This window comes from Meleagris gallopavo, chromosome 16, assembly GCF_905368555.1.
Source record: "Meleagris gallopavo chromosome 16, MGAL_WU_HG_1.1, whole genome shotgun sequence".
Lineage (NCBI taxonomy): Eukaryota > Metazoa > Chordata > Aves > Galliformes > Phasianidae > Meleagris > Meleagris gallopavo.
Window position 1 is genome coordinate 6,439,619 of NC_139419.1, and position 20,258 is coordinate 6,459,876.

General features: G+C 55.2%; 4 protein-coding genes across 13 annotated transcripts; 1 reads left to right on the plus strand and 3 right to left on the minus strand.

Moving 5' to 3' along the window:
• Positions 1–773: 773 nt before the first annotated feature.
• Positions 774–6,763, minus strand: LOC100550711 (hexosaminidase D-like). Of its 7 annotated transcripts, none has more exons than XM_085237286.1 (15): positions 6,729–6,763; positions 4,206–4,538; positions 3,943–4,039; positions 3,610–3,835; positions 3,415–3,524; positions 3,048–3,135; positions 2,687–2,851; positions 2,428–2,611; positions 2,260–2,331; positions 1,929–2,133; positions 1,769–1,851; positions 1,609–1,687; positions 1,415–1,516; positions 1,215–1,304; positions 774–1,113 (listed from the first exon to the last, which is right to left on the minus strand). In XM_085237286.1, the coding sequence occupies exons 3-15, from the start codon at positions 4,035–4,037 to the stop codon at positions 930–932; spliced, it is 1,683 nt and encodes a 560-aa protein (XP_085093412.1). In that variant the 5' UTR covers positions 4,038–4,039; positions 4,206–4,538; positions 6,729–6,763; the 3' UTR covers positions 774–929. The 7 variants fall into 7 exon arrangements, with proteins under 7 accessions (XP_085093412.1, XP_085093410.1, XP_085093413.1 ...); XM_085237284.1 differs by lacking the exon at positions 6,729–6,763 and adding an exon at positions 6,587–6,691; XM_085237287.1 differs by lacking the exon at positions 6,729–6,763 and adding an exon at positions 6,016–6,562 and having other exon boundaries at positions 2,687–2,737.
• A 35-nt stretch (positions 6,764–6,798) lies between these two features.
• On the plus strand, positions 6,799–11,734 carry MLST8 (MTOR associated protein MLST8). 3 transcript variants are annotated; one of them, XM_085237290.1, is made up of 8 exons: positions 6,799–7,054; positions 7,267–7,315; positions 7,382–7,544; positions 7,621–7,696; positions 9,689–9,841; positions 10,011–10,135; positions 10,321–10,484; positions 11,002–11,734. In XM_085237290.1, exons 1-8 carry the CDS (start codon positions 6,926–6,928, stop codon positions 11,118–11,120), a joined length of 978 nt encoding a protein of 325 aa, XP_085093416.1. In that variant the 5' UTR covers positions 6,799–6,925; the 3' UTR covers positions 11,121–11,734. The 3 variants fall into 3 exon arrangements, with proteins under 3 accessions (XP_085093416.1, XP_085093415.1, XP_085093417.1); XM_085237289.1 differs by having other exon boundaries at positions 6,800–7,054; positions 7,264–7,315; XM_085237291.1 differs by having other exon boundaries at positions 6,800–6,994; positions 7,252–7,315.
• On the minus strand, positions 11,452–16,540 carry BRICD5 (BRICHOS domain containing 5). 2 transcript variants are annotated; one of them, XM_085237293.1, is made up of 7 exons: positions 15,467–16,540; positions 15,157–15,290; positions 14,124–14,255; positions 13,615–13,767; positions 13,261–13,368; positions 12,440–12,593; positions 11,452–11,997 (listed from the first exon to the last, which is right to left on the minus strand). In XM_085237293.1, the coding sequence occupies exons 1-7, from the start codon at positions 15,624–15,626 to the stop codon at positions 11,903–11,905; spliced, it is 936 nt and encodes a 311-aa protein (XP_085093419.1). In that variant the 5' UTR covers positions 15,627–16,540; the 3' UTR covers positions 11,452–11,902. The 2 variants fall into 2 exon arrangements, with proteins under 2 accessions (XP_085093419.1, XP_010717819.1); XM_010719517.4 differs by lacking the exon at positions 15,467–16,540 and having other exon boundaries at positions 15,157–15,352.
• Positions 16,541–16,877: 337 nt separating this feature from the next.
• PGP (phosphoglycolate phosphatase) lies at positions 16,878–20,112 on the minus strand. The gene is made up of 2 exons (XM_010719805.2): positions 19,483–20,112; positions 16,878–19,161 (listed from the first exon to the last, which is right to left on the minus strand). Exons 1-2 carry the CDS (start codon positions 20,093–20,095, stop codon positions 18,836–18,838), a joined length of 939 nt encoding a protein of 312 aa, XP_010718107.2. The 5' UTR covers positions 20,096–20,112; the 3' UTR covers positions 16,878–18,835.
• Positions 20,113–20,258: the final 146 nt, after the last annotated feature.

Consider the following 20,258-nt stretch of genomic DNA (forward strand, 5'->3'; position numbering starts at 1 on the left):
CAGACAACTTCGTATCCCTGCAGCTCCCTTCAGGCTCTTGCCAAGCCTGTTTGGTCCTTGCAGAATAGAAATCCGTGCAGTGAACTATCTGCATCCCTGCCCTGTGCACACAAAGCTGCAATCAGTGCCCTGCACTCAGGGAGCTGTGGGTTTGGGGGTCCACGGGACTGCCTCCCCCCCCACACAGCCCCTAGATGCAACACTGCTGCAGGAGGGTGGCACATCACAGTGAGCACTGCCAGCACAGGAGGCTCCAGGCGCTGGCTGAGAGGGAGGAAGGGAGAGATGAAAGGCTTTGGGAAGAGCTCAGTGCAGGAAACAAGTGCTGCTCTCTTCCCTCCCAGCCATCAGGGAGTCACTGGCGGCTGCTGCTGCTGAAAGCAGCCAAGGAGATGGGGAGCAGGCACTGGGGGACGCTGCCAGGCTTTCATACCAAGGCACACTGAGGCATGGAAAAGCCCGGAGCAGCCCTCACCTTGCTGCCTCTGTCCCCAGCATCACTCTCACTGCGCTGGGTGATGTACTGCAGGGAGGAGATGGCCAGTCCCAGGAGCCCAGCTACACTGTGGGACAGTAGCTGCCCCTTCTCTGCCTGTAGCAGAAGATGTTGGAACCAAATTCACCAGCTTCAGCCCCAGCCCCAAGCAGCTGAGACCTCCTGAGGAACAGGGGTCCCCCCAGGATGGGACAGGGATGATCCATTCCTCCCAGCCCCATTTCCTCTATGCAGGCAGGGAGGGGGCACAGTTGCAGCCCCCCATCACTCAGCAACATCTACGAAAATACTTTATTGGGAAGTGGGGCACACCGGGGCTCTCTGTGCAGTACAAAACAAACCACAATCGTGCCTTGAACAGAAGAAGGGTGCAGGCCAGCAAACAGACCATTCCCATGGCCCCCGCTGCCCAGTCCATGGGGAAGCACAGCCCCTAAGGTGCCTTGGGCTGGGCGTTGAGGCGGATGATGGCACGGTAGTCCCGGACCAGGTCCCGCAGAGGGTCCAGGTAGGGGTTGACATTCTCCTCCATCCACTCCTCCACTGTGTCAGGGAAGTAGATACCCTCCAGGCGGGCACGCAGGTCCCGGACAAAGCTCTCCCAGTCCTCATGGAGCCTGGGGTGGGGAGAGCAGAGTGGGAACACGCCACAGAGACAAACTGGGAGCCTCTCCCAGCCCCATGCAGGGCTGGGCGTGCTCCAAGCCCCCACACATACTTGAGCACCTTGCTGCCAAAGCTCTCCATGTTGCGAGGATTGCCAAACTGGTGCTTGCGGTGGTAAGGGCTGAACCAGCCCTTGATGGCACTGAGGAGGCACAAGGAGACAGGAATGCAGGGGGGCACAGGACCACCCCAGACCCCACGGGCCCCCTCTGCTACAGGGATGCTTATAACCAGAGCCTTCCCCTGTGTTACCTTTCCTCCTCCAGCATTTTGGTGATGCTCTCCTTCAGCTGTCTGTTCACCTGCTCCACCATGTGATAGATTTCTGCCCCAGGGAACACTCCCCTTCCTTCACTGCAGGGAAAGCATGAAGAAGGGAGATCCCAGGATGGGTGGTAAACCCAGCATCCGATCCCTCCATGTACTCTTCCTGCCTGGCCACGCACCATGTGCTCTGCTCCAGCTGCATGCTCTGGAAGCCCAACACCTCCAGCACCTTCCTCCGTGTCTCTTCCGTGAATCCCCCTGGAGAGGACCACGCCAAAACAGAGGGGTGAAGCCCCCAAGGATGCTGCAGTGTGGAAAGAGGGGGAAGAGGGAGCTCACCATTCACCACGGTCTGGAGGCATATGGCCAGGGAGGGAATGCCAACAGGCAGCAGCTCACACAGCACTGAATAGTGGTCGTACCTGCAGGATGGGAATGCAGTGCCAGGGCCTCATGTGGGGTCACTTCGGGGATGGCATGCATGTATTATGGCCCTCACCTCTGCCACCCGGTGAGGACAATGCCCTGGAAGCGCAGCGGGGCAAAACGCGGCATGGCCTCACGCACCCGCAGCCAGCTGAGCTGGTTCTTCAGGTGGGAGCTCAGCGGAGGCCAGCTCTGTGTTGGGCCGGTGGTGCCTTTGAAGGCACTGGCAAACCACACGGCCTCAAAGCCGCTCTCCAGGTACTTGGTGATGAACTGCCCTGCAGCAGTGGGGAGCAGGGTGGTAGGCACAGCCCGGACGGGGACAGATCACAGTGGCAGCACCGCCAGCCCCAGGACTGTCCCCTCTTGTTGAGCAGCCCTGGGATCCTGGCATGGCACCTTACCAATCTGCTCTGCGTCGAAGTCAGGTGCATAGAACCACACCACAGGTGAGACATGCTTTGCTATCCCAGACTCTGTAGGGCAGGAACAGTGACATGAACACTGGGCATCACTCATGCCTCCACCACAATGCCAAGACACTGTCCCCATCCCCATCCCCAGTCCCTCACCCTGCAGGGCTCCCACACTGATCTTCCTCAGCATGTCGTCCCACATGAGCACCCGCAGTCCCCGGTACTGTGTGGAGATGAAGTCCAGCACCTCCTTAATGTGCTTCAGGTATATGGTTCCTGTGTCACCCTTGTTGCGGCTCATCCAATTCCTGGAGTCCTTCCCCTCTCCGAGGTGGAACACCTGCATGTGGGGCTGGGGATGCTCAGCACGCCTGGCACCAGGCAATGTCTGGGTCTCATATAACCCCCTGCCCACCTCATCTGCACCAATGTGGATCCACGAGGAGCGCCTGTGCTTCTCCATCACCTGTGATAGGATGACCTTGAGCAATGCCAGGGTGTCTGGAACATGGGGATTGAAGCTGTTGGGGAAGCGCTCCACCTCCCGCAGGTGCTGGTACTTGGGGTGTTTGAGGATGAACTGTGCGGGGAGGAAAACCACCATGGGGGGGAGGAGAGACAAGAACCAGGGCTCCATCCCCAAGACAGATGCTGGGGATTCGGGACACAGCCCCATGCCACTTTGTGCTGTGGCTGCCCCAATCCTGGGGGTGTCTCCACTACTCAGGGTCCCAATCCCACCCCTCAGCCCCCCCTCAAGCACTCCTGGCCCCTACCTCCACGTGACCGAAGGTCTGCACCAGGGGAACCACCTCCAGCTTGTGGAGCTCTGCCAGCTGCTGGATCCACTCAACGTCCTCCTCACTGGGGAGGGCAGGGACAGCCTCAGTGGGGGCAAGAGTGTATGGGAACATTCCCTCTTCCTCCTGCAGCACCCTGCTCTGCCCCAGCTGCCCTGCCCCACCCCACACCTCCTGGATTTCTATGCCTGAACTAAAGACCCAAATATTGACACCATACAGCAGGAAATAGGCATGAATGCAGCTCCAGCACGATTATCTTGGGCACAGCCCATGCAAGTCACACCCAGCACCGGCACCAGTGGTGCTGCCTTCCCCCCCCACCAGCACCAGCCCCACTCACCTGTAAGCATAGGGGGACTTGAGGACCTCCAGCTCCCCCTTGAAGGGGAACATATCCTCGTATTCGATCAGGATCCCGTTAGCTCCCAGCCGGGACAGGAGTGGGAACAACTGTGGGATGGCAAGGTGAGCTCAGCAAGCAGGCACAGCCTGGTCAGTCTGACCCCAGGACCGCCCAGTCTCCAGGCACCCTCACCTGCTCCAGATAGGAGACCCTGGGAGCAGCTCCCTTCAAGTCCAGGTGAACGAGCCTCATCTCGGTGGCACTGAGGTCCTTGGGGAACTGCTGCTTAGGTCCCTGCCTTGGGGCCATGATCTTTGCAGGTTGGACCTCCACAGCCTGGCTCTGGGGGCCAGAGTCCCGCGCATCCCCCCAGAACGTGCTGTCCTTGCTGATGTGCTTGTGCAGCTGCAGGGTTAAGCTGCATGGGGCAGAGTGGAGCTGGGGAGGCACAGAGGTATATCCCCAGCACCAAGCCTTCACAGGACCGGGACACCATTTTGTGTCCCACTCCTGCTCCCACCTCACCTGTCACGGAAGAGGAACTTGATGCCAGCCAAGGCCACGAGGAGCAGCACGGCAATGCGCAGCAGGTTCAGCTTGTGGCTCCGCTGGAAGGCCATTGCTGTGGGCATACACAAGAGGTTTGCCTGTGCCACAGCACCCAGGCTGGGCAGCCATAGAGAGACCCCAAGCACAGGGCACATAGAGAAAAGTGACAGGGGGACACCCCTCCAGCCACCCTGGTCCTCATCAGGGCCACGCTTGGAGCCATCCCATGTCCTTCCTACCTTGTGCGTCCCAGTGCCTTTGTCTCTGCCTGTGAGCACAGCCTCCTTGTGCTCCACCAATGCAAACAAGGCAGCTGTGAGGCAGGTCCTGTTACTGTGTGCTCCTGTGCCACCGCTGAGAGTGGTGGGATCAGGGCTGCGTCATGGGTCAGCTGTGCCAGGTGGCATCACAGGGCGGGCATGGCAGCTCCAGGACCTGTGCTCAGCCTCTGAGCGAGGCAGGAGCACAATGCCCTCAGGTCTGAGCCCGGTGGGAGGAGCAGTGCTTTCCTCACGGAAGGCAGAAGGTTGACAGCACAACCACCCTGTGCTGTCCAGGGTCTGCAGGACGCACTGTGGAATGGGACAGATACGCTGGATTAAACCGATGTTGGATCTCTCATGAGACACATAGGACATGAGAGGTACAGGGAAGAGTTCCTCCCAAAGAGCTGTCACCATTAAGATTCATAAAAAATGCATTTTATGTCTTTTCACGCCTTCTCCCCAGACCACTTGGAATAACTCCTGAGATGGTGAGCCACTAAACACCACGAAAATGAACCCAAAGAAAAGGCAGCCTTTGCAATGCAGGAAACAGCAGGTTCCCCTTCCCTGGCCCCCTCCATGTTCACAGCGAGGGATGGCGCAGTGCTTGGACCCATGGCACAGTGCTTGGACCCACGGTGCCACCTCCTCACTCTGGAGGATGCTGCCAGCTCTGACACAGAGAGCCACAGCGGTTCCCATATAGCTGGCATTGCAGAAACCACTCTAGGACCCATATATACACCTGCAGCTCCAATGCACTTCCTTGGGGAAGCAGAGCACGCCCCATGCACCCATTCCTGCAGTGTGGGCACATAGCCATCAGACCCCCCCGCAGTGGGGCAGCTGTGAGTGGCCCCTTCTAGGGTTAAATTCAGCACTGACTGCATTTGGAAACTGGAAAAAAAAAGAAAAAAAAAAAATTTTGGTCGCTGCTGCTGCAAAGCCGCTCAGCTGACTGCGAATGTTTTGTTTGTATTGCCAGAGCGGTGGCACCACGGGAGAGCTGCTGCGAGCCGCCTAGCGCCGTGGGCTCTGATTTAGCCCTTTTCTAGATGCAACCCTAATCCCTGCCGACACCTCCTCCCGCACAGCACAGCGCAGGGCAGCGCTGCACCCGGACCCAACGTGTCCCGCAGGGCAGCACGGGGCGCGCTGTGCCCAGAGCACGAGGCCCTGGCACAGGGCAGGGCAGGGCAGCAACGTGAGGGTGTGTGCTGAGCATCCATGAGCCCATCGCCGCAGGTTGTGCCCTGCGCTCGTTTTATGTGCCTCGTGTGTGGCATGGATGCGCTTTGTGATGCTCCTGGTGTGCCGCAGGGGACAACGGCGGCACTCGCTCTGTGCCATCCCATCCCTGCACCATTTCCATCCCGCCTGGCGATGGATGCTCCCGGCAGCGATGCGTCAGCCCTCGTGGGAGGAGCAGTGCGGGTGCGGGAGGGCACGGGGCTCTGAGACCCCGCGGTACGGGGAGCTCAGCACCTCTTGGCCGCAGGAAGGCCGTTAATAGACAAAGTGCTAATTGCACTGCCATGGCAACACAGCTCCTGATCAGAGCGGCTATAAATATTTGGACGGACGCTGTCAGCTCGCCAAGACTGCGCGTTTTCAATATACGTTATCTAACTCGAATAGAGGCGCAGGTTGCCCGGATCAGACCCTGCTGGTGCCGGGCTGCAGCACCGAGGGCAGCCGCGACTCCCGCCCACGGCTGCCTGCACCTCGGGGCCACCTGCCACGTACCGCTCACCCGCAGCGCCCGGCCCCGCTCCCCGCTTACCTCCCGGAGCCGCGCAGCACCGTGCCCGGCCGTCCCGCCGCCGTTGCCATGCGGAGCCCACGCTGCCGCAGCGCGGCGGTGCGTGCGGGGGCGGCCGCGCCGAGCCCAGCCCACAACCCCGCTCCCGGAGCATCCCCGCCTCAGCCCCGGTACTGCCGCGCCCGGTCCCGGTACCCCGAATCCCGCCATGTCGGGAAAGGGATGCACCGCCCGCCCCGGGGAACGACTGCGCCTCCCAGTGCGGTGCCCACATGGCTTCCCCGGTACCCACCGGACAGCCCCAGCCCCCGGAGCGCGCCCCTTACCGGTAGGTGCGGTACCGGGCGGGCAGCCCCCGGGCGCGAGCACGGCCGCGGGTACGAGCACTGCCCCACGGCCGCCGCGCCGCTCTTAAAGGGCCGACAGCACCGCTGCACCGGCACCGGCACGGCGGGGCGCGACTCCGCGCTGGCTCAGAGCCCCGCCGGCCCCGAAACGTGGGCCCCGTGTGTGCCCCGTGTGTGCCTCGTGTTTGTCCCGTGTGCGCCCCGCGTGCCCCCACCCCGTATCCCGGTGCCCCGCATCCCCATACAGCCGCCACTCTCCCTCCACTCCGCTTGGTGCGACGAGGCCGTTTCCAGGACAGCGCCTCCTGGCGGCAGCGTTGGGGACGTAACTCACTGCTGACTACCCCCCGCGGTCCCGCCTCACCCCCCCCAGCGCCCTGCGCATACCTCTCACCGCTCTGCTCTCTGCGCATGCTCCTTTCACGTCGCAGACCCCGCCCCTGTGCGCTGAGGACAAGCGCCGCGCGCTTGCGCAGAGCGGCCGCCGGCTGCCTGGCGCATGCGCAGGGTCTCCCGCGCCCTCCGCGCCGGCCGCCACCGGGCCGGGCCCGCCCTGAGCGGCTCCCCGCGGCGCCGCCGCCGCCATGAACGCGGCACAGGGCACGGTGGGCAGCGATCCCGTCATCCTGGCCACAGCGGGGTACGACCACACGGTGCGCTTCTGGCAGGCGCACAGCGGCATCTGCACCCGCACCGTGCAGCACCAGGACTCCGTATCCTGCCACGGGGCGGGCGCGAGGGCGAGGGGGGGCGGTGTGAGCCGGGGTTACGGTGTGACGGGGGGGTCCCGGCTTGAGAGAGGGGCCCGGTTTGGGTGGTCGTGGTGCTGCAGTGGGATCTCTGTGTGATGGGAGAGGGAGCGCTTGTGTGACGGGGGATTCCTGCTGTGGGGTCCCGCTGCTGCCCTTAGCACCGCCGGCAGCAGGTGAACGCCCTGGAGATCACGCCCGACCGCAGCATGATTGCGGCTGCAGGTGAGCCCCGGGGTGCTGGGGGTCGCTGGTACCCCCCGCACCGCTGAGCGCCGTTCACTGCCGCAGGGTACCAGCACATCCGCATGTACGACCTCAACTCCAACAACCCCAACCCCGTCATCAACTACGACGGTGTGAGCAAGAACATCACCTCCGTGGGCTTCCACGAGGATGGCCGCTGGATGTACACGGGTGGGGAGGACTGCATGGCACGGATATGGGACCTCAGGTGAGCGCAGGACTTGCTGGAGGGGGACGTTCCTCCGCAGGCTCACGTGGGCTCATTCAGTGTCTTCTTGTTGCAGGTCTCGTAACCTGCAGTGCCAGCGGATCTTCCAAGTGAATGCTCCCATTAATTGTGTCTGCCTACACCCCAACCAGGTACACATTTGTCACTGTCCTTCCTAGAAAAGGTGGTGCTCGCTAAACGTTTGGGAGTCTGGAGCATTGCTGAGCCCATGGGAAGGCTGATGGTCTTGGTTGCGTGAATTCCTCAGCTCTTGGTGGCTTTGCAGGATCGGCACCAGCAGCTCCAGCTGCACGTCCATCTGCTCCCTTGCAGAGCAGCTGCTGCATGACCAGGCTTGGTGCAGGCAGAGTGTGTCCCTGCTCCTGCCATTGCTGCTCCCTGTCAGAGTGCAAACATCCCCGAGCAGGGCTGGCAGCCAGCAGATGTCCTTGGCTTGTGTCTGGCTTGTTCTGCACCTGCAGCAGGCATCAGCACGTATGCTGCAGCCACAGGACTTTGCTGAGCTAGTTTGTGCTAATTACCTGCTGGCTGTTGGACGGAGACAGCGCAGTGCCTCTCGTTCCACTCTCATCCCTTTGAGACCATCCCATGAATAAAACCAGGTGTGAGGGGAGGGCAGCAGATGGCACGAGGTGGGATAGCACAGCCAGCAGAAAAAAGCAGAGGCCAACAGCCCCAGTTAGGTCTGTGTTGTCTTCAGGGTTTACTGGAGATCCACCGGTCAGTTCAAAAGCTGTCAGAGAGGTTGCTCGGGCTAAGGAAATGAAGCTAATGGGGATGGTGGGGATGCATTAGTGGGCATGGTGGTGAAAATCGATGCGTATCATTGCAGTGTTTGTAACGCATGTGATCCATTTTGTATCCATGGTGCTGCAGGGTGGAAGCTGCAGACAAAGCAGCATAAGGTTGTTTTTTTTTCTCAAAACAAACCTTTTTAAAAAATGAATAATAGGAATGTTTCTTTGCTTTTGATTTTTATAAAAGCTCAGAATGCTGAGTTCTGCACTAAATGTGAGATTGGTCATTTGGAACAGAGTTCAGCCAAATGTTGCTGCTGCAGCACCATAGGATTCAGAATGTGTTGCATTAAAATAAATATTGTACATAGATCATGCATGCAAAATAATCGCTATGGCTGTGTTACTGAAGGAGCAATGGGTTGTGAACAGGACAGTTAGTTAGCCCAGAGGTGGCAGTATTTAATCAGATAGCTCCATCCTGTCTGTGCAATTCATGCTGGAGAGCTGCTGATTCCAGAGAGGGATTTCTCATGGTCTGTGTAAAGCCACAGCAGTGTTAGAAGTGTACCTGCAACTGCTGCTAAGAGTGGACTAGGAGGTGTCCAGGAGATGCCTCTGCACTACACAGTCAGCTAAATATATCAAGGGATGATTGTCTTCCCCAGAAGCAAGCCATTGGTCACAGGTACAGGATTAGCTGCACCCGATGACCTGATCTCCTCTAGGGATTCTGCTGAAATTATGGACAGTGTAAGTCTGTCAATAAAAAGCCCTGGTTTTAATGGAGAGCTGCCAGCATTGTCTGCTGCTCTGAGCAGCACAGATTGGAGCCAGAGCTGCTGCCCTTCAGCTGGCTCCTGTCCTTACCCTCCTAGAGCAGGGGAGAGAGAGAAAAACCCACTTAGTCTTGTGTTCTTCAGGTGTGCTCGAGTGCTTCAGTTGTATACTGGCCAAGCTACATCCTCATGCTCTCTGCTCAGACATGCTGAAAATCATTTGGCCTCTGTGGTTGTTGTTTAGCTTCTGCTCCAAACAACAGTTCTGAAAACGAGGCACCTGCAGTGGGGTTTATAAAATTAGCAAACACTTCTATTAAGTTAAACAGCCTTTTTGCAGAGTGCAAGGTGAGATTGATGCCTGGTTTGCCATCAGCGCATGGGGTGCTCAGCAGGCTACAGTCTGCCCAAGAGCAGGAGCTCTGAAAGTATTCCCAGCAGCAAGCAGAGGCCCAGTTCTGCTAGGGAGTAGTCCAGTGGAAGAGGACTCCAATGCTTTAAAGCAGAGCAGGGCTCTGGTGCTGGATGGGCTTGTTCTGGAACTCGGCTCCAAGGCTGCTGTTTGGGAGGTTCTTCCTAAAGGGACACAGTCACTGTTTTCTTGCAGGCTGAGCTAATTGTGGGTGACCAGAGTGGGGCCATTCACATCTGGGACCTGAAAACAGACCACAACGAGCAGCTGATTCCAGAGCCTGAAGTCTCCGTGAACTCTGTGCACATTGACCCTGATGCCAGCTACATGGCGGCTGTTAACAGCTCGGTGAGCTTGGGCATGGGATGGGATTTACAGTGCTGGGTTATCCTTGTGGGGCAGAGCAGCCAGTTTCCATGCACTACAGGGTTTTGCTCTGCTGTGACGGGACGCAGAGTCTAGGCTGCTTTTGGCTGAGGGCCACGAAGCCAGCCACAGACCTCCCATCTCCTCGCAGGGAAACTGCTACGTGTGGAACCTGACGGGTGGCATCGGAGAGGAGGTAACCCAGCTGATTCCCAAGACCAAAATCCCAGCACACAACCGTTATGCCCTGCAGTGCAAGTTCAGCCCCGACTCCACGTGAGTGTGCTCCTCCACCAGATCAGTTCAGCTTGAATCTCGTAAGGCAGATGATACGGGGTAAAGAAATCTGATTACTAAGTACACAGGGCTTCAGTTCATTATTGTTCCAGGCCTGCATTAATGAGGCCTTTAAATGTACAGCATGACTAATAAGATTACCTGTGCCTGTCTTATCCTTGCAGGCTCTTGGCTACCTGTTCTGCAGATCAGACATGTAAGATCTGGAGGACTTCAAACTTTTCTTTGATGACGGAGCTGAGCATTAAGAGTAATAACCCAGGGGAAACCTCTCGTGGCTGGATGTGGGACTGTGCTTTCTCCGGAGACTCGCAGTACATTGTCACAGGTGAGACCCTCCTTCCCTGCCTGCAGGCTGGTGGGCGGTTCTGGATGGTGACACAGGACCTAGCAGGTTCTCTTGGTGGAGCACTGCCAAACCCTAGTGCACCCGTGTATGTAAGAAAAGAAGACTCCTCTGTTAGAGCACCCAGTCTCACACCCACTGCATTGTATGAAATCCCTTCAGCTTTCAGCCTGTGCTATAATAGGAGGCAACAGATGCACTGTTAAAACTGGAGAGATGATCCTCTTGTGCAGTTCATTTCACCTGGTAGACATGCTGCTTGCAGCACAGTAGTCCTTTCAAAACATGTTACAATTTCCACAGTAACTTCTCTCTGAATTACTGAAAATCTCAATACAGAAACACCAGCTTTCTTGCTCTGCAGTTCCCTTGTCTATCACCTCAGCGCTCATAACTGTTGAATGAAGCAAGAGGACGACATTTCTTCTCATTAAAAAAAAAAAAAAAAAGCTTGACGTGTAACAATATCTCTCCCTCCTCTTTTCTCATTCTTTTCCAGCCTCTTCAGATAACTTGGCCAGACTGTGGTGTGTGGAGACTGGAGAGATCAAGAGAGAATACAGCGGGCACCAAAAAGCAGTTGTCTGCCTCGCTTTCAATGACAGCGTGTTGGGATAATGGTTGTATTGAAACAAAAGGACCTCCACTTGTTTTCCCTTGTCTGAAAACGACCAGCACCCTCTCTGGACCCTGGGATGTGCTTGTAGCCATTCCCCTGATGGAGAGGACTTACTCTGGCAGAAACAGCTGCAGCTGCCTGGAGCAACACCAGGCTTCAGCTCCAGGCAGACCATTACTGAAACGTGTTTGGCCTCCCAGGGAAGCTGCTGGTACAAAAGGGAATGAGAGGCACAGTGCCACTGAGGGGAGCTGGGTGCAGAGCAGCTGCTAGAGACATCCCTGTGGCTTCTGCTGTTGATTTTTTTTTTTTTTTCTTTTCCCAAAGTGGAAAAAATCAACCTTTCTAAATGATGGAATGGGCTGAACAGAAAGAGGAAAGGCAGCTGCTTTCTTGTTTTGCAGTCCCTTTATTCAAATATGTATTTCACAGACTTTCTTGGAGATCTGCTCTCTTAAACCACCACCCCCAGCAAGTATAACAGCCCAGTATTGAACAGGGCACGTGGCCACAAAACACAAGCTACTCCGTGTGGTTCCTCTGTCTACATCTACTGCCTACGTACAAGATGCAGCCCTGGACTGCAGCTGCAAATAAAGTGTCTGTACCAACAGCACTGAGCAGAGTTATGTTACCTAAATTGTCCTGAACTGCAGCATGAAGTCAGTAGGAAGGCTTTAGGCAGTGTTGTAGATGTTACTTTCCTTGCTGAAATCAGAGGCTTGTCAGGAATACAGTTCAAGTATGTAGAGCAGTGAGAGGGCATCTGTGGCTGCAGGACTTAATCAGGAAGGTAATAGAAGCAGATAGACACACAAATATTGCTTGGAAAACATATGTCAATGCAAAGGTAGATCAACCGCTGCTTCCCTGGACCTGCCAAATGAGCAAGGACAGAAACATGGTGAGAGGAATGGTTTTGCAGCCCTGTTGCTATGAGTCTCTAGAGAGCCAAACTCGTGGAATGCGTCAGGGGATGACCTTTCTCATTAAAGCAGGAGTAAGGCCAGGGTGAGAGCTGCAGGTTGCCTTTAGGGAAAATGAAAGTGACAGGTGTTAAGCCAACAGCCTGGCAGAGAGCCAGAGCCATGCTGCTCAGGGAAGGGGCACAGAGCCTCCAAGCAGCACTGCAGCTCACTGCAGGTTGTGGGTGTGAGCCAGCAGTTCAGCGATGGCTGAACAATGGCCTGATTTTGAAGCAGAGGTCACCTGTCCCTGCCTTGACAGCCCGGTAACTTTTGTGCAGCACAGGCCTGCTCCTAGTAGAGGTCCTTAACCGAATGTGCTTTCCTTTTCTGCAAAAGGAGATGCAACTTACCATCTGCTCTCTGGACCCAGAAGATGTACTTCTGCTCACAGAGGGCTTGGATGGCCTCACCCAGGCCATTGGGGTCCACTTGTTCCCCTGCCACAATGCCCAAGAACTCCCTGTAGTACTTGGTCTGGTTATTCCGGAGTAGCAATGTGTCACCCTAGAAAAAAAAGCCCTGTTATTTCCCCCAAGACACTTTGCTCCTTCAGCCCCAGCCCTGCTCCCACTCCCACAACCCAAGAAGTGCCTCACATTAAGTGAAAGCACTCATTAAGCCTGGCAGCTGCTTCCCTCCCCATCCATCCCTTTTAGTACCCCGAGCAGGCAGTTCCTATGTTTCTCTGTCCCGGCTGGGTTGGGGCAGCCCTGGCCTGTGGAAAGGGAGCAGCTGGCAAGGGCACAAAGCAGGCATCTGGCTGCTTGAAACAGGAGCTGCCCCCTCCATGCATCCATTAGCAGTTTGCTCAGGGGGTCTGTATACGTGATTGACTCCAACTTTCTTCCCTGCACACTGCTAACAAAACTCTTTTGTTTCCTTTTCCCCAGAATTTTGAGCAGGTAACCAAATACAGTGGGATTGGGTTCTGTGAAAGCTCTGCTATTCACATCTGTGGGACATTGCCCCCTTCCCCAACCCGCAGATCTGCTCTTTCTCACAGATGGGCTCTCAGCAACACTGGGAGCTGTCTGCATCCTTCCTCAGAGCCCTGTGGGAACCAAAGCATTGCCCAGAAGGCATTGTCCTTGGCAGGGAGGGCAGTCAGCATGCCAGGGCTCTGTGCAAGTCCCCACTTCTGCCCGAGCAACCCGTGCTGCCCATCGCTCACCCTCTGCTCAGCTGCACTCAGCATCACCTGTGCGGTTTCACGGTCCTCAGGGTCCATTGTGCGCAGGTAGCAGGCATGCTGCTCTGCAAGTCTGTAGCACACATAGCCCTGCGAGACAGATGTGCCTTACTACTGCAAGCAGTGCTGCCCAGGAGCATTATTTCCCCTCTAACAAAGCATCAACTGCTGTGGCCGTGCTGTGCCCAGTGCATCCCGAGGAGACTGTGGCTGCTTATCTCCAGTGTGATCTTGCAGCTCTGCACAGTGCTGGGGATGCAGATGGAACAGCAGCAGGTTGTGCTTTCCTGCTTTGCACCCAGACCCCAGCAGCAGGACGCGATGCAGCACACTCACATGCTGGCTGTCGTACAGCACAATGGCACTGCGGTTACTCTGTGAGGTGATGTAATAGGTGACAGTGCTCCTGGACACGTCAACTGTGGCTGTTTGGTTCCTTGGCACGTCCTGCTCTCCATGCAGTGTGATCCGGCTGAGCTGTGGTCCAGCCTGGCACAGAGAGAGGGCAGTGGTGCCATCAGCTGCTCAGCACCACGCACACCATCTCCCCTCCTGCATCCCCACCCCGAATCCTTTGCTGCTCTATACTGCCTGGCAGAGTCCATTAGCAAATACGGCAACATGCTGGGAGCTGCGTGCTTAGCAAAATGCCAGCTTGGGTCTAGGTTTACAAATGAAGCGTGGAAGTTACTCTAATTTAAGCAATGGTTCCTGGCAGCGATGCTGCAGGGTGAGCTGCAGCTGCTCAGCTCGCTGCTCACAGTGCTCTGCAGGCTGCAGGAGCTGCCAGGCACAGAGTGGGTTGTGGGCAGAAGGAAGCTCTCTTCCCTGGGTGAGATCCTTACCTGGGCAGAGCCGTGGGAGAAGCCAAGAATCCCCCCAATGCTGATGCCAACAGCTGCAAAAAGCAATGCGATGGACAAGATGATCCAGAATGTCCTGGGGGGGTTTGTGAATCGTGCTGCAAGCCTCCTGCCCTGGGAGCCAAGGAAAGCAGAGAAAGAACAGGAATTAAAATTAATGCTTTTGCTGCTTTTATCCTTCACTGTAAAACACAATTCCTGCTCACAAAAGAAATCACTGTGCAAGCTGCTGGGGCTGCTTGAGAGCAGAACTGCAGTTTTGCAGCACAGCCCTGTGCTAAGGCTGCCTTCAGCCCCCAGGACGTGATTTGGGTCCTGCTGTGTGGTGTGCCATGCTGGCAAAACAGCATCCCGGCAGCCAGGGATGCACAGCATCCAAAAACCCCACAGGAGGATGGGGGCACAGGAGAAGGACATGTGGTCACAGACAGAGTGATGCAAAGCAAGCTGTTACTTGAAGCAAAACAGCTTGGTAGTCATGCTAGCACTTCCCATGTCTTGATATAAAAATCACTTTAATTTTTATATTTAAACCATTTAACTTAATGGCACACAAAATCATTTTTACAAAGCAGAAAGAATGTGCTTTCAATAACCACAACTGTGCTTTTAAAAAGAAAAAAAAAAAGTTTAAATACTCCGAAGAATAGAGAAATTCAGTCAATTTGCAGGGTTAGATATGCTGCAGGCCCATATATGGGCTCTGCAACCTCCATGACTGCAACTGTTCATTCTCAGCACTATGTAATTCCCAGATATATTCCACCAGGACAGCAGCGAGCTGTAATCAAGTTAGAGCTGTGCACAGCTGGAGGCTCATCAATCCAAATGCAATTGTGCCTCAAAGCCCACAGTAATGGGGAGATTCTCAACAGCCAGCAGATTTCCCCCAGTTGGGAAACCAGCGAATGAGCACAGGGGCAGGCAGACACTGAGCTCCCTGAGAAGAGGCATAGTTACTGAGCAAGCACTGAACGAGAGCCCTGTGCGATCCTTTAGGACCAGGGATACTCACTGCAGAGACAGCGTCGCTGGGGCTGTTCCCACCCTCCATCCTCCACTTCAGATGACGACCTTGCTCCTGCAGCTCTGCGTCCTGCTGATGCACAGACTGGGCATGATCTTGAGCTCCGAACGTGCTCAGGAAATCTAAGCACACACCTGCAAAACGTGAATGCGCCTTGTGGCCAAAGGAGTTCCAGCCAGATGCTCCTCAGCTCGGACCTGCAAGGAGGGTGAAACCTTAGAGCTGCAGCCAGGGGAGAGGAGGAAGGAGGGGGGACAGCCAGGGGTGCAGAGGGATACTGTCAGTGGTAGAGAAGCACTCTTCCTGTTCACCTTGTGAGCCAGCTGGAGGCACGCAGGTGGAATATAATTGAGGGCTTTGTGCAGGGCCTCCCTGCTGGCAGTCCCCAGTAGCAGGACTGGGTGAGTCTCATTAAGAGATAAAATGAATAGAGAAAAGTGGCAGCCTGCCCTTGTCATCAGTTATTTCTACATTTCAGCATGAACTCTGTGCTGCCAGATCCCCATGGGCTGAAGCCAACTGTTTATCCTGCAGACTGGTGCACTGCAAGCCTTGGCTGCACACACATTTGTGCTCCATATATGATTCTTTACTTGTCCTGATCCCAGACCTGAGCTGCAGACACCATCCTATGAGCTGCGCTCATGCAAACATATTTCTGTGATGGGAAATACCTCACAAGAAAAGAGCTTCCAGCTCAGATCAGTTTTCCTGGGCAGTTCAGAAACTCCTGTGAGAAGTTGGTATTTCTGAGAGCTGCCAGCTGAGAATACCTGGTCTAGTATTAAATGTGGAGGTTGGCAGCCCTGCCTGCAGCAAGGGGGTTGGAGCTTGATGATCCTTGAGATCCCTTTCAATCCAAGCCATTCTATGATTCTATGAATAACCAAAGCCAAGGAGGCAAGGGAAATCCCAACAGAACTCCTCCATGTGGCACTGAATGGGATGACACAGCTTTTGGACACTCCTCAAAAGCATGGCCCAGGATGAGTCACTCAGCCAAGAGGACTTATCCCTGAGCTTCTCACCATTGTAGCCATGCACTCTCCCCAGCTCGTGCTGTCTGTGCTTCTTTCTGTAAGTCAAAGCCTATTTGAGAAGAGCAGCACAATCTCCTAGCACACTGTTTTTGGGGGACATGACTGCTCAGGTGCAATCAAACACTAGGTCAGCATGCCCCAACCAGCCATCTCAGACACTTGGTGTCCTGTGCTGCTGTTTCTCTGATGCAGAGGAACGGTGCTGAAAGTCTGACCACCAGTTCTCCTTCTGCAAATGGAGATGTTAGAGAAAACACGAAGCAGATCTTCCACTGCAGTCTACCAGCTGTTTCTGCTGCAGCAAAGCTTAGCACCACAGATTGCAACACAGAAACAGCATGATCCCCATACTGAGATTTTCCATGTCCATGCAACAGAGTAAGACGTTTATACCATGCCTAATCTAAGGCACAGGAATGAAGCAATACCTACAAAATGTGGTGAAAACATCAGCGTGAAGGGGAATCGTTCAGCTGTGCAAACGTGATTCAAGCCAATGCTAAGAGCCCCATACAGCTCCAGGCACCCAAACAGAAGTTAAATACTGCAGAGTTGGCTTTATTCAGTAATACTCTACATAAGGAGACGGTCAACACAAACATATCCTTAATTCCCAGAATTTCCACCAGAGCACACAAAAGAGACTACAAAATAAGACAGTGCAAGAGATAAGCAGGTTTGCAAGTTTAATGTGAACTCAAGTAGAGGCTTAAAAACCGTTGGGAAGTTGATACAGAGTTCTGAAGCACAACTGACACCTTCAAAAAATACATTTCAGCGTAAGTGAATCGAGGTATGGGTTGTACAGTGAACAGTGCTCAACAGGGACAGCGTGCTGCTCCAAGAGGCTGAACGCCTCGCCTGGCAGGTACTGGTTTACTTAACATATTCTGAAATTAGAAGCACCAAATGCAGGAAGTGAACTGAAGAACACATTACTGAGTCGGATCCTACCTGCAGTAAACCCACAATGTCCATTTCTGTGTAACCCAGGTAACATGAAAGTTTTCCTGACTTTTGCAATAGAGACAAGAACAGGAAGAGGTTATTTGTGCTTCCTTACACAAGTCTGAATTATGGAAGTCTTTTACAAGATCCAGCTAATACTCTCATAACACTGAAAGACAATATGGGCTGCACAGTTATTGCTGTACCAACAAGGTGGTGAATCTACTCATTTCTAGTGTCTGAGTGGAGGGAAATGGCATCGATACAGCTAGAGCTATTCAACCAAACAATGGGAAATGAAGGAAGGTCAGTGCTTAAATTTAATTAACAACAGTTGAATCTATACATAAAATAACATTATTTGCATATATAATTTTTCACTTGATTCTGCAATACAAAAGCTTGGAACTGTAGCCTTCAAGTTAGCCTGCATAAAAATCTATCCCATAGCCTGAGCTACGCATCACACAAAAGCTATCTAGGGATCAAAATAAAATCATTACCTGAGCAAGCAAACACTCTTCAGCCAAGCAGCTTGTGCCAGGCCCCCACACCAGCCACACAAGGAAGATATTAAATTCAGCTATTTAAAGGAAGCACGTGCTGTCATCATACGTAGTTGGTTCTCTTCCACATTTATTTCAGTGGAGAGTTGCAATGGGGGGTACTACAGGTGCAGACTGAGCCATGACTCGCTGAGGGAAGAACGGGAGCGAACCTGGAGTCTGATCAATGCAGTTACTTCTGGGGAGAGCAGGAGTGAAGGACAGTCCTACGTGGTTACATACTTTCTGCATTATCAAATGCATAAGCTAATGAGAATTAAAACTTTTGTGATCAGCGAAGTACATTCCTCATAGCTTCCCTTCTGGGAAAGAAGATATATTATCATATACTATACTTAAATTTATATTTTAAATATATTCTGACATAGAGTTAGGATTAGGGTAGTTCTTGTATGTACATGTACTTTACACATACACCCAACACCCGGACAACTACAGTATACAGAAGACACCACTTGTATTTTGCATGTGGAATCACCCTAATCTGCATTACAAGTGCAATTTGTAACGGCCACATAAAGGAGACCGCTTTCAGTTCCTAAGTCACACTTAGAGTGGGCCATACTGCAGAACTAGACCCAATCTGGAAAAAAAAATAAATCAATCCAAAGGCCAAATACTAATTCTGTCAGCCACTGCAAGCATTTCCAAGCACAGCTGCTAAGTTACTAGACACTTGAAAAGTCATTTCCCTGAATAAATCAGACTGAGCCCCAGTCTGTCCAGGAGGACACGCTGCAAGTTGCTAGGTTCTCTTCCTCAGCTCTATCGGCTCTGCTTTCCTCAACTCAGTCCAGAGGACAACATGACACCGAGTATCACAAATGTCTGGCTATACGTGTTGCTTATCATTTTTTTAAAAACAAAACAAACAAACAAAAAAAACAACTCCAAACCTACAAGACTTGGGTGACACCATAATGCCCTCTTTGTTTCAAAGTGCATTTTAAAAGACCGAGATGTAAACAAAATCATACCAAGAGGACAGAAGGGTTAAAAACCTAAGGGCTGCTAATTTCAGGTGGTATCATAGCGAGTGCGTTACTGTCACGAGATGATTAATTGGGGCCCTCCTCGGGGTACGGCTCCCAGGGCTGCCAGCGTTCTGCTCTATTAATCCTCGAGTGCCGGAAGAAGGTCGGCTATGCTATCAACATAGTAATCAGGCACCAGGCTCTGCCGGGCAGGGCAGTCACTCTCCTGGTGCCCTCTCACTTCCTCCAGCGTGCTGACCCCAGTGAGTGTCAGCAGGGTGGTGAGGCCGCAGGTGTTGCCCATGAGGATGTCCGTGTCCAGCCGATCCCCCACCATGATGGTGCGTGCGGGGTCGATGTCAAACTCGCTGGCCACGCAGTCAAATATATAACGGCTGGGCTTCCCGACGATGAAAGCCTCGCGCTCTGCTGCTGTCTCCACGGCTTTTACTAGGCAGCCGGTCCCTGGGGGGAGAAATATCGATTAAGGACTGCAAAGGATTCTCAGCATCCACAGGAGACGGCACAAAATCATGTGGCGTACTCCAAAAACCCAGCTCTGCACAGAGGGCTTCAGGACTTGGGGCTCAGTAGTTGAAAGCCTGCTAGGAGGGGAGGGACAACCCGCACCGAGTTAAAGCAGGAACCGCCACGCCCGTAGGAAAATAAATCACAGAACAGCCCGAGCTGGAAGGGACCCGCACGGATCATCGAGTCCAACTCGCGGACAGGAGCGGCTCTCTCCGTCCGGGCGCCGCCCCCCACCCCGACCCCCGCGCCCGGTACCGGGGATAGCGGAGCCGCCCTCCAGCGGCAGGCGGTGGTCGCGGTTGGTGCCGACGAGGAGGCAGTCGGGGCCGCGCAGCAGGTAGCGCAGCGCCTGGCACAGCTTGGCGTAGCTGAAGTGCTCGTCGAAGCCCACCAGCACGGCGCGCACCGCCGGCTCCAGCGGCGCCTGGGCCCAGTCTGCGGGCGCGGGGCCGGGCAGGGCGGCGGGGCCGGGCCCGAGGTGCGGGATCCCGGCGGCCTCCAGCTCGGCGGCGAGCGCGGGGCTGCCCAGCACGTAGGCGGCGGCGCCGGGCGGCAGGGCCTGGCGGAGGTAGCGGGCGGCGCAGAAGGCCGAGCCGAAGACGTGGCGGGGCTCGGCGGGCGGGAAGCCGAGGCGCCGCAGCTTCTCGGTGTAAGCGACCCGCGTGCGGCTGCTGTTGTTGGTCACGTAGCACAGCCGCTTGCCCGCCGCCGCCAAACGGCCCAGGGCCGCCGGCGCGCCGCTCAGCGCCGCCTCGCCGCGCCACAGCACGCCGTCGCAGTCGAACAGCAGCGTGTCGGCGTCGGCCAGCACGGCCCGGGCCGTCTCGCCCTCCAGCCGCCGGCACCGCCGCCCGCCCGTCGCCGCCATGGCCGCCTCGCCGCGCTTCGGACCGAAGCCCGCCCCCCCGCCGCTCCCATTGGCCGCGACCCGCCCGACCCTCGCTCCCATTGGACGAGACCGGCCGCTCGGACCTTTCCCCGCCTCGCCGCGCGGCCGGCTCCCTCCGCTCTTATTGGTCACCCTCCTCGCT